Below are 12806 nucleotides of genomic sequence, written 5' to 3' on the forward strand. Positions count from 1 at the left end.
CTCCCTTCTATTACCCCACTCCCCTCCCATCCCCTTTTCCCTTCCTTTCAAGTAGGGCAAGATAAATTTCTACGCCCCATTGCCTGTGTATCTTATTTTCTAGTTGCATGCAAAAACTTTTTTTTTGTTTTGTTTTTCAACATCTGTTTTTAAAACTTTGAGTTCCAAATTCTCTCCCCTCTTCCCTTCCCACCCACCCTCCCTAAGTCAAGCAATTCAACATAGGCCACATGCGTATAATTATGTAAAACCCTTCCACAATACTCATGTTGTGAAAGACTAATTATATTGTGCTCCTTCCTAACCTATCCCCCTTTATCCAATTTTCTCCCTTGACCTTGTCCCTTTTCGAAAGTGTTTGTTTTTGACTACCTCCTCCCCCATCTGCCCTCCCTTCTATCATCCCCCCTTTTTTATCTTTTTCCTCCTTCTTTCCTGTGGGGTAAGATACCCAACTGAGTGTGTATGGTATTCCCTCCTCAGGTCAAATCTGATGAGAACAAGATTCACTCATTCCCCCTCACCTCCCCCTCTTCCCTTCCTACAGAACCAGTTTTTCTTGCCACTTTTATGCGAGATAATTTACCCCATTCTATCTCTCCCTTTCTCCCTCTCTCAATATATTCCTCTCTCATCCCTTAATTTGATTTTATTTTAGATATCATCCCTTCATCTTCAACTCACTCTCTCTCTCTCTATATATATATACACACACATACATACATACACACGTATATATGTGTGTGTGTATATATATAATATATACATACATACATATATATATTCCCTTCAGCTACCCTAATACTGAGGTCTCATGAATCATACACATCATCTTTCCATACAGGAATGTAAACAAAACAGTTCAACTTTAGTAAGTCCTTTGCAATTTCTTTTTCTTGATTACCTTTTCATGCTTCTCTTGATTCTTGTGTTTGAAAGTCAAATTTTCTATTCAGCTCTGGCCTTTTCACTGAGAAAGCTTGAAAATCCTCTATTTTATTGAAAATCCATATTTTGCCTTGGACATGATACTCAGTTTCGCTGGGTAGGTGATTCTTGGTTTTAATCCTAGCTCCACTGACCTCCGGAATATCACATTCCATCTTATACAAATTTTCAAAGAGTGAATAAAGTTATATTTCTTTTTACATACATCTCTGAGATAGGACTTTGTTTCAGGGAGAAATGGGGTAGTTAAAAGAACTATACATTTTCTCAGTGTAAATCCAGCTCAGTCAATTAAGATGACTTCAAGGAAATAAAAACAGCAAAAATCAATGGATTTAGCCAGCATGCAAGTTTCAAGGAGCGTTCTTAATTTTTCTATCTCCTACATACGTATTCTGTATTTCTCAGGTGGTTTTTCTGGTTATCTCGAGAAGGGCTTCAGAATTACAAAGCACATGCAATTAGGTGAATATTTCTCTTTTTCTTTTTTTTGGAGGGGGGAAGGCAGGGCATTTTGGGTTAAGTGACTTGCCCAGGGTCATACAGCTAGTAAATGTGTCAAGTGTCTGAGGCCACATTTGAACTCAGGTCCTCCTGACTCCAGGGCTGGTGCTCTACTCACTGTGCCACCTAGCTGCCCCTAATTGGATGAATTGAAGGAAAGTGATAGATATTAAGGATGACTATCATTATGAAAGATATTACTTTCACATATTTTATCTGGAGTAAAGAGCTGAAATAATATTTCTAAGCATTTAAGAGGGAAATACCTTTTCCATTTTGAGACTGAATTTGAAATAGAAAAAAAATAATCTTCATGTGGTAAAAACAAGAAATGGATAATATTTCCAATGTTTGAGGTCTAGGACCTATGATTTCATTGGTATAGGAAGCTCCCCAGTGACACATCTGCTCTCCAACTTAAATGTCTCAGAGGTATGTGAAGTTGGGGAGGAGAGGGATAAGGGGTTAGCTGAATTGCCCATTTACATAGCCAGAATGAGTCAGACAAGACCTGAACCCAGGTCTCCTTGACTTCAAAGCCTGCTCTTTATCTATTACCCCACACTGCCTTACATTAGAACGTAATTTTTAAAGTAAAGAGTATTCCTTTGTAGATTTTAATTTATAGGTGGTCGGAATGGCCAAGGAGAAAATGGAGCTTCAATTAAAATGTCAAAGATCAACTGGAAACATAAAAGGCCCCAACCTGGGTTGATAGTTGGAGGGGGTGGAGGAGGAAGAGGACGGCCTTCCTTAATGGCCAAGGTACACTGCTTGGCTGATCGAATTGCGTTAATAAAGTCTTCATGTTGCTGTCTCCAATTAGATTTCTTCACGGGTGGCATCTATAAGAGACCATAAGCATCAAAGTAGACTACACTTCCCTAAATAACAACAGGATTAAAATAAAATCAAATAGTTGAGGATACAAATCCATGTGAAACTGGAGTAAAGGTTTGGGTTTTTTCCTTCAACTTGAATAACTGACCCCAAAGAGATATGAAAAAAATCTGGCGATAAAATTTTGTAGACTCTAATTTTTAAACGGAATATATAATGCCTGAAGATAAAGTTAGATGTAAGGCAGATGTTCCCAAACCTTCGGGAAATTATGATATCCTTGTCTGATTTCACAGTCCAAGTACTATATGAGATACGTATGTATATAAATGTATACATGTGTATAATACATGAACAACTCTAAATATGTACACATATAAGGTATATTCCATACATATATCTCCATACATATACTTTTATTGGTGGAGCTTTTGGTCTCCTATAACTTATTCAGAGAGTTACCAAAGGGCAAAAGGAGATTTACTGTCTGGTCCGAGGTTCACATAGCCAGTATGTGTCAAGAAGTGTGACTTTAACACCTATCTTTCTGTCACCAAGGCCCATTCTCTATCCATACAACAGTATGCTATGCTATCTCAGTTAAGTTTTTGAGAATTTCACAAATGCTTTGAAAGATAATCTAAGGTATCACAAACTGATAAAGTTTTTCATCTTTTAAAATTCCTTCCCTGTAAGTACATGTACTTCAAAACCTGGCAATTAGAAAGCTGATCCTCTATTCAAAATGATTAAAAACAGCAGTAAAATGTGTATGATGCTGAATAAAATTTAAGATATGCCTAATAACTTTGTCTTCCAACTATTTTGTCTATATCTCTCATCCATCACTTGGTTTCTAGCTGTCATTTCTTCTGAATGTCACAGATCTATTCTTGAAACTTCACCTCTACCTTTTGCCACTGGCTCAGTAATACCAGCAAAGGAAGAGCAAAATGAGAGAGTTGCCCTGGTTTTTCTTTATCTAGAGTAGATGCAATACACATGAGTTCATAGTAGGACTTTGGCTGTATACCCAAAAATTCAGTTTATTGTTTTGTGATCTTGTTTTAAACTACTGGGAGTACTCCTTGGGCAGGCAGGGTATTATTCATGCTATCTGCAAAAGAATAATGAAAAATATTCAAATAACATTATTTTAGATAGCAACCTTCAAATGTGTCATGAGCATATTATCACTTACTGGAAACAACTACCCCCAACACTGAACTTAAACAGGGTCCACATCCAATTGAAAAGCTAGAGAGGGAAGCAGTGTCTCTTGATATCTTCAAGTTAAGGAAGAACCAGTGTAAGTTCACCTGTGTGCCCTTTCATGATCATCTTTACTGAATGCTGTATAGTAACCAACATAAATAGGAATATATCTAAGACAATCACTAGAAAACAACAGGGAAGACTAAATAGTACCTTGTTTGGGGAAGACCTTGCGACCGTGAGAATGTCAGTGCCCTGTAATCTTTGCTTCAAGGAATTGAAAGGCTTACGTTTTTTATTGAAAAGTCTTTTGCATATTGGCCCATGCCTTTCCTAGGAAATAGAAAAGGAAAAGAAAAGGTGATTCTGATGTTGTAAATGTTAAGGCCTACCTCAGATTGTTTTCATTGCATTACATGGCGCTTATCTGCACAGCCCAATACTTTATGCCCATTCATACCTCCAAGTTCTAGTGTTAACCTTGGTTTTATATATATATGTAACCCAGTCATTTGGATATGGGCCTATTCCACCCAATATTCTCATTATAACATAGTATGTATAGATTTCCAACATAAGAAAGTGTAACATACATGAGCTCTAGAATAGCAGAAACATATTCGAGTTGGAAGGAACCTTAGAGGTTACGTTATTCAGACTCCTACCATAAGCAGGAATCCCCATCAACAATACCCCAACTAATAATGAATGCATCCGTCATCTGCCTGAATGCTCTAGTGATGGGCAGCCCAGCCCATTGCTGGACAATTCTAATTATTAAGATCTTCCTTACATAGGGCTTCCATCTGCCTTCTGCCTTTACTCCTATCCATTCATTCTAGAGTTCTGTTTTCTGGAATAATACCCAGGAAATCTAAACCCACTTCCAAATGAAAGCCCTTCAAATATATAAAGAATAATCATAGCCTGCCTACCTCCAAGATTCTTTCTTCTCTAAGCTAACTGACTCATTTCCTTTAGAAGATGGAGGTTCACATCACCTCACTATATATTGTGGTTACTCTCCTCTGGAAAAGCCCAAGTTTGTCAAGGCACCTGACAATCAACATAGTGTTCCAGAAGTAATCTGATTGGAGCAAAGTACAATGGAACTATTGCTTTCCTCAATACAATCAGAAATTATTTATCAAATGCCTCTTATGTGAAGAGCACTGTGGCAGGTGCTAAAAGAGATTAAAAATAAATAAGAGAAAATACGGGGCAGCTAGGTGGCGTAGTGAATAGAGCACCGGCCCTGGAGTCAGGAGGACCTGAGTTCAAATCTGGCCTCAGATGCTTGACTGTGTGACCTTGGGCAAATCACTTAACCCCAATTGCCTTGCCTTCCCCCCTCCAAAAAAAAAAAGAATTTGCTGGGTCCATCTGAATTAATCACAAATTCCAAACTAAGAAACAAAACAAAACCAGAGAAAAATAAACAAATAAATAAGAGATAGCCCCTGTCCCTAAAATTGAGTAGAGTAAGATAAACCATGTAAATAATTAAATGCAAAATAGAATATGATGAATTAATAAGCATTTGTTTACTACGTACAAAGCCCTGTGCTAATATAAAGGCAAAACCAAAGTGGGAAGGAGTGATTTCTGCTTGGTCATAATGGTGGGAGAGTATCAAAGCAAACTTTATGAAGGCAGTGGCCCCATTTTAGACATTTTCCTTCTATACCTGCAGTTCAAGATCATATTTACTTGGCGGTAATATATTGTTACAGAAAGCCAAGCCGATCTTGAAGTTTTACCTCTGATACACAGTGGCTGTATAACCCTGAGCAAGTGACTGTCCCTTAACTTCTCAATGCTCTAGGCAACTCTATAGGACTGTAAGTTGAAGAGAAGGCGCCTACATCCACAAGTTGAGAGTTTCTTCATCAGGGAGTTTTCTAAACCAATGAAATCACAGGTCCATCACACGGCGACACTGAGTAAGACCCACCTTTCCCATTCTACGCTTGAGCAGTCTCTCCCCTTGAACCCTCACTACAGGACTTTCTACATCTCTTGACTAAATGAATTTCATCTTAGTTTAAATTTATATGGCTTTTAGAAGTTCCTGTTATTATGACTCTATAGGATTATGCTAATATACCTTTCTCTCGGTTTCTATCACAACGTTGAAGTATCGTTCCCTGGCCAAAAGAAAAAATATCCCATATGAAAATAGAAGTTGATGCAAATGGACTTACATGACCTAAGTAGTCAGGGACAACCCATCATCAGAGTTCAGTACTGCCTTACAGAGCCAACAGAAATCACTGACCTCGTGGCTGGGTTAGGTCACGCATCTAGCCAAGAAGAAAATGGAGAAAGGAAAACAAAGCTATGAAGTCAGTCAATGACTCCAACACCAGCTGTATTAAGGTTAGGAACTGGATTTCACGAATAATGATGATGATGGTGATGGTGATGCCGATGATTACAGCTCACATTTACATAATGCTTTACAACACTATCTCATCTGAATCTCACAACCCTGAGAACTATGGGTGCTATTAGCCCTATTTTTTTTTTAACAGATGAGGAAACTAAGGCTTTGAGAAATTAAGTGACTTGCTCAGGGTTTACACAGCTATTAAGTGTCTGAGGTAGGATTAAAACTCAGGTCTTGCTGACTTCCAGTCCAGTGGCACTTGAAATCCAACAACTTTCTCCTCATCACAGTTTCCCACGTCTCAAGTGCAAGCCTTCCTGTTATAATGCAGCATATTTAAAAGAAGAGATACTTGTACCCTAGAAGTTAAGTATGCTAGTACATCTAAGGAGTTCAAGTGCCTCCACTTTCTCTAAGAAGACCCAAGCTTTAGGTTAACTACTCTGGAAAGGACAGACATACCTAACATACTTTTTTGTCTTCTTTTGGAGGCAGTCAGGGTTAAGTGACTTGCCCAAGGTCACACAGCTGGTATCTGAGGCCAGAACTGAACTCAAGTCTTCATTACTCCAGGCCTGGAGCTCTATTCACTGAGCCACCTAGCAACCCTCATATTTTGTACATTAAGCTCATGATTCCCTTTGTAGCTTGTGTTCAAGGTGTCAATCATTTTTAGTCAGCAAACTCTTAACCAGTTTCCTTCATGGAAAACTTTCCAACTTAAAAAAAGATGTCACCATCTTGGGTTTATTTATCATCAATAGGACCCCTGTTAGAATGCTGGAAAGGTACTGGATCCATGTATTATTATACTAGATCAAACAATTCAAATCAGATTCTTTATACAGTGTGGTTACTACATTTCAAAAACTGTAACTTGATTTATAGTTGTTATGTATTAATGATGGGCTCTAGCGGCAAGGTCTTTTGTGTATCATTTAATATAAACACTATATAATATCCCTCAGAAATAGGAGGGGATAGGGATTTTTACTTAAACTCATGGATGAGAAAACCAAAAACAGCTTTTAAACATGGAATGGCACTTATAGACCATCTGGGCCAACTTCCTCATTAGATACAGGTGAGGAAACCGAGGATCACAAAATTTAAGTCATTTGCCTAAAATCAAACATATTGTAAGGGCAGAACTGGACTTAACCCTACATTTTGTGATTCCAAATTCAGAGGCATTTTTCATATTCTGCCTCTCTGACTTGGGCAAAGCCCGAGTTAATGATAAAGTTGGGACTAGAATCCAGGTCTCACCACTTCTATGTTGAGTCCTCAGAGCATTTTGTCATACAGTACGCTGGCTTTGAAAGCTAAATTCACAAATTCTTGCTGGAAAAGCAAAAAAGAGCTATCAGTGGCTGGCCAGTGTTTTTATCTAGGACTTTTTCAAAACACACCTCCATTTGGTATTTTTTTATTAAATGACGACTCCTAAAAGACATTTTACAGGATTCAGCTGCTGTTTTAAAAGAAGCCGCACCAATCTGTATCAGTGCACCTTAGTTTCAGCAGCAGAATGTACTGCGCCCATCCCACTTCTTTCCTTTCCACATCTGCATTTAATCTTTTTGCCTCCTCCACAGTGATATTATAGTTCATTTAATTTCAATGAAACGCATCCACAAAATGTCTTAATTTTACCAGAACATCTGGTGCAAAGCTTCTCCCACAGACATCACAACGATATAGCTTCAGATTGCCATCTGTATCAAATTCAAAAAACACAAAATGTTAGTTACACAGAATTCCGTGCCCACAAAGAAACTGATGTACAGAACAACCCACGACTGCTTAATATTATTCCCTTCTTGCCTCCTACTTGCAGAAAAGTCCTTTGTAGATCCACCTGTGTTTTTCTTTTCTATTGTGAACTTCTCACCTCACTGAGCAAGCAAATTTCACAGCCCCCAGGCAGCCTTGGCATAATTATTTGCTTTTCCATTTTTAGGGTATTTTAAAATTAAATGCCTAATAATACCTTTGGGGATACACACGGAATTAAAGGCAAAGCACAAAATTCGAAAGCTGGAAAGTTAACGTTTTGTAGCGTGGTACAGCGGACTGGATTTGGAATCGTTGAATACTTATGAGTTTGATTCCTGCCTCACTCTGCTACCCGAATACCTGTATGAGGCTTGTTGTTTAGTTGTGTCTGAGTCTTTGTGACTCCATGGACACTACTCTGTGGGGTTTTCTTGGCAAAGATACTGGAATGGTTTGCCATTTCTTTCTCCAGTGGATTAAGGCAAATAGGGGTTAAGTGACTTTCCCAAGGTCATACAGTTAGCATCTGAGGCCCGATTTGAACTCAGGTCTTCCTGACTCTAGGTCCAGCGCTCTAGACCATCAGTTACCCAGCTTCAAGTCATTTGTTTACTCTCTTCGGGCCTTGGTTTTCTCTGTACAATAAGTGGGCTGATGACCTGAATGATTAAAGTCACTTTCCAGCTCTGAAACTAGTCAAATGTGCTACATAAATGGCAAGAGCTAGAAAAGTTCAGGGAAAGGAGAGATTATGGCCTGGAGCAGTCAGGAAAGGCTTCATCAAGTGGGACTGGAGATGAGCCCTGAAGGAGGGGATGGAGTTTGGAAAGTAGGGAGACAGCACTCCCCAGATCAAGAGAAACTGCACAGCCAAAGGCATAGATGTAGGACTGAGTACGGCACATATGTGCTGAAAGATGGCTGATGTTAGTAAGAGAGCTCATGTTAGCAGTCTGAAATTTGGTTGAATAAATAGATTGAAACCAAGACTTTGAAAGCCAAGAACTCAGATTTGGTGATGCAGAGAGCTACTGTAGGTTCTTCAGCCACAGTGAAAATGGAAAACTAGGATGCAGAATGGATCAGCAATGCAAGGTCGTCAGGAAAACCACTTAGGACATGAGCTGCAGTATCCAAGGATGAGATGGTGATTGAGGGCAATGGACTAATGGGATGCAAGGGCATTATTATTATTAAATCAACAGAACTCAGTGACTTATTAAAAATAGGGGATGAATGAGACACAGCAAAAATGAATCCAAGGATTCGAAGTTGGGGTTTTCCATGGTGAAACTACAGTATTTACGAATTTCTGCTTAAGTGGAAAGGAAAAGAAAGGGAGCAGGTATAGGGACTAGTCAGAGGTGGGCCTTGAATCCACATCTCCCTGTCTTCAAAAGGAATGCTTATACTCATTATAATATCAACTTGAACACAGCAGGCTGGATTGCAATTAGGAAACTGTGCAATGCTTTTTCTAAGGGTAAGCAAATACCTAAAAGAAAAGTTCCCCCTACTTCAATCACCAATATGCTCCTAATGATGTTAAACAGCTGCAAATTATGGAACCCCAAATCTTCACAGAATTAAAGTTGCAGGTCAACAGATAGATACATGGTCGGTATAAATAGGCTGTGGCATATAACCAATGAAGTACACAAGAAGTGTGATAAAAGATAAGATTAAAGAGATATTAGACCAGAAAAGGAAGTAGGCTAGACATACAGCAAGAGTGAAAGGTAGATGGATACCCATACAGTGTCAAGAGATGTAGAGGAAAACCCTTAGTACATCCATTTAGGGTGGACCTGGTCCCTTAATAGGATTTACAGGAGGGCATCAGCTCAGAGACCATGAATGTAAAATGCATGGAGGGCTTTTGACTTGTACTGTTAGAGGGTGTTCCCATATCAATAACATCACAGATCAAAAATTAAAAATATATGAAAAAAACTCTGAAGGAAAAAATTCTATATCCATTCTTAATTCATTCAGTAAATATTTTGACTTGAAATATTCCAATACATTTTACTTAGGACACTGTGGGGTCTTGAAATATAGATTTTAATTAACTTATTAGGGGTCTTCCCCCTCACTCTGCAAACATCCATGGTGCCAGAACTGCAGCAACCAAAGGATTTAGAACTGTATGTGATTTGGCCCATATTACCAGGAGAGGATGGCTAAAGCTGGTTGGGACTAGGAGTACAGCTAACTAGTTTCTTACTAAAAATCCCCTGATTTCTCTGGAGACAGTTGTATTAGCTATGCACAGATATCCTATAAGAACATAGTAAAGTAGGAAAGATGTTTTTCTCACTCAGTTGTGGGCAAGCCAAGCAAATTCAAGATCAATGAGTCCAGCAGGGCCAATGTTTCCTGCTCCAGAAGGAACTCTAGTTGCTTTAGGGTCCTAAGGGTCATTAACCATTAAAAGGTTTTTCACTGTTACCTATTACTGACCTGAGTATGATTGGAACAGCCAAACAGGCCATAAAGTTTCATCAGAGACACCACAAGCATAGTAACAATGTAAAGGACTGAATTTTAACATTTCAAGAAAGTGGTCCTTCCTCATCAGTTCCTTCACTTAAGAAGGGAGTTACCTAATGACATCACAATGGTGGGTGTGTAGCTATAGTAAACCAAAGAGGGCAAATGAAAAAGGTAGTAAGAAGCTGCTATCATCAAGATTTTACATTCTAAAATAGTAAAGGCATTAAAATGTCTTGGACTCTTCATGACCCCATTTGGAGATTTCTTGGCAGATACTGGAGTGATTTATCAATTCCTTCTCCAGTTCATTTGACAGAAGAGGAAAGTGAGGCAAACAAGGTTAAGTGACTTTCCCAGGGTCACACAGCTGGTAAGTGTCTAAGGCCAGATTTGAACTCATGAAGATGATCCTACCTGATTCCAGGACCAGCACCCTATCCACTTTGCCACCTACTGGTCTTAATTACAGAAGCTACTGAAATGATCACAAACTAACTTGCCCTATTTACTTAGAAATGCCACATACATTCCTTCTTTCTTCCTTGTCTTCCATTCCTTTTGCCTGAAATGCCTGTCTGCTAAGATAATTCTACCCTTCTTTCAAGACCCACCCAGCTCAAGGCTCACCTTCCCTACTGAACTCCAACTTCTGCAGAACTTTGGATTTGAGGACACTTCTTTTGTGTTCCCAAAGCATCTGGTATATCACTCATTTGGCACTTGACTAATTAATACAGTACAGTATATGCTACCTTTTTAACATGTATATGTGTGTATACATCACGTGTATGTGATAGACACACGCATACATATCTCTAAATAAGATATATTTATCTGTGTATTTATATATACATATCCATCCATCTCTCCTCCCTTGATGGTTGAGACCTTGCCTTTTACCTTTTGTATTTCCAGTGCTAATACAGTAACTTAAACATAGTACATACTAATAAACGTATTCATGTCTATAGATAACCTTAATCATCATAGTATTATTATGCACTAGTTCTATTTTTCAAAACGTCAAGGAAGCATTTCAGGCATCTCTACAGAACCAAAATCAGACTATCTTGCTATTCTCTGGGGTATGAGGTTTCAGAGGCAGAAATGTTTGGCTTAAGTTAAACAGTACTCTGCTAAAATTTGTGATCTCTGGTCACAGCTCAACAGTGTTCTATTCTTAAACTATTTAATTCATATATAATGAAATCAGAAGCCCACAAAATAAATTTACCTGGAACTAGAACAAACATCTACAAACCCTTTTCTGGTTTGAGAACTTGTTTTAAATCAACTAGGCAGCTCCTTTAGTTAACACACTTCTTCTTTAGGCAGGCTTTTAATAGTGGAAAGACAACTTAGATGGGAAATCAAGAAACAGATTTTAGGTCTGCAGCCATGTGGCTACGTAATCAGGACAAGTGCTTCACTTTCCTGAGCCTTCCTCATCTGTTAAAAAAAAAAAATCAGACCAGATGATTTCTCTTTGAGTCAATCTTTCTGCATTCACACTGGTTTTTAAATATGGGCTTCCTACTTTGACTCTTGATTTTCAAGATTTATTCAACAAATTTTTATTGAGTTTCTACCATAAGTCCTTGGTGTTTATATATCACTTAATATATTGGTGGCTTTTTCCACAGACTCTTGAATTCTAATGATTGCATGAGTTAATCACATAGTGTTGATACACAGTTCAAACTAAGTGACTACCACATCTATGGAGTATAAGGATAAAAGATTTCCATTAAATAGATCATTGTTAGAGCTAGGAGGGTCCTTAGATCCTCTATCTAACCTCCTCCTTTTACAGAGGAGGAAACTGAGACCTAGAGAAGTGACAGTGATTTGATTACAGTCATACAAGTAGTGATAAAGTTGTGATTTGAACTAAGGTTTGGCTCCAAACACAAAATTCTTTCCACTGTTCCATGATGCCTCCTTTGGATAACAAAACAAGAATCTCTCATTGGTAGAATTAGTTAGCTATTAACCATAATGTTAAAGTTTTAGATATCAAATGCTATTCACCTGATGGAAATGGTTCGTTCCCAAGCATTCCGTTCATCACTCCTATTGATTTGCTAAACAGATTTACACAACAGTTATAGCTAACATGTTGACTACAGACATATGAAGAAATTAGCATTACCGAGTGTTTTGCTGCCAAGTCCAGTCACTGGCTACCAAATAATTGACAATTATGACTACGATCCCATGAATCTTACACAATGTGATGGGATTTAAAGGGAGAACAACAAAAACCAGAAAACTCCAACAAGAAAGGCCCCCTAAATGTCACTTCTATATTTTTATCAAATATTAACTAGCTCAACTTCATTCAGCTTAAATCATAAAAAAAGAGCACAAAGATCAAGCTTTCTATCTTAAATCAAAGCAAACTGCTATTAATATGGTTACAAATTATGTCTCCCTACTGAAGGGGACTCAGGAGAAAGTTCACTGACTCACAGGATAAAGTTTACTGAACATCAGTACAAACCCAGGATTTAACAAAGCTAAACTCTACCAGGCCACTTTTCTATATCAACTATATCAATCCATTGTCAGCGTAGGGAAATATTGTCAAGAACGTTCAAAAATGCTGCCAAACGTACAGAGATCCCCAGAAATC

General features: G+C 38.3%; 1 protein-coding gene across 1 annotated transcript in view; it reads right to left on the bottom strand.

The window, feature by feature from the left end:
* The window catches only part of ZC2HC1B (zinc finger C2HC-type containing 1B), a 34879-nt gene extending 22140 nt beyond the window's left edge, over positions 1–12739 (bottom strand). Inside the window, exons 1-4 of the mRNA XM_036767992.1 lie at positions 12203–12739; positions 7553–7614; positions 3721–3840; positions 2159–2297 (exon numbers count right to left, since the gene is read on the bottom strand). Of these exons, the coding sequence (XP_036623887.1) occupies positions 2159–2297; positions 3721–3840; positions 7553–7614; positions 12203–12320 (439 nt within the window). The 5' untranslated portion in view covers positions 12321–12739. The remainder of the gene's footprint in view (positions 1–2158; positions 2298–3720; positions 3841–7552; positions 7615–12202) is intronic.
* Between the last annotated feature and the right edge of the window lie 67 nt (positions 12740–12806).

This window comes from Trichosurus vulpecula, chromosome 7 (assembly GCF_011100635.1).
Source record: "Trichosurus vulpecula isolate mTriVul1 chromosome 7, mTriVul1.pri, whole genome shotgun sequence".
In the NCBI taxonomy this organism is placed as follows: domain Eukaryota; kingdom Metazoa; phylum Chordata; class Mammalia; order Diprotodontia; family Phalangeridae; genus Trichosurus; species Trichosurus vulpecula.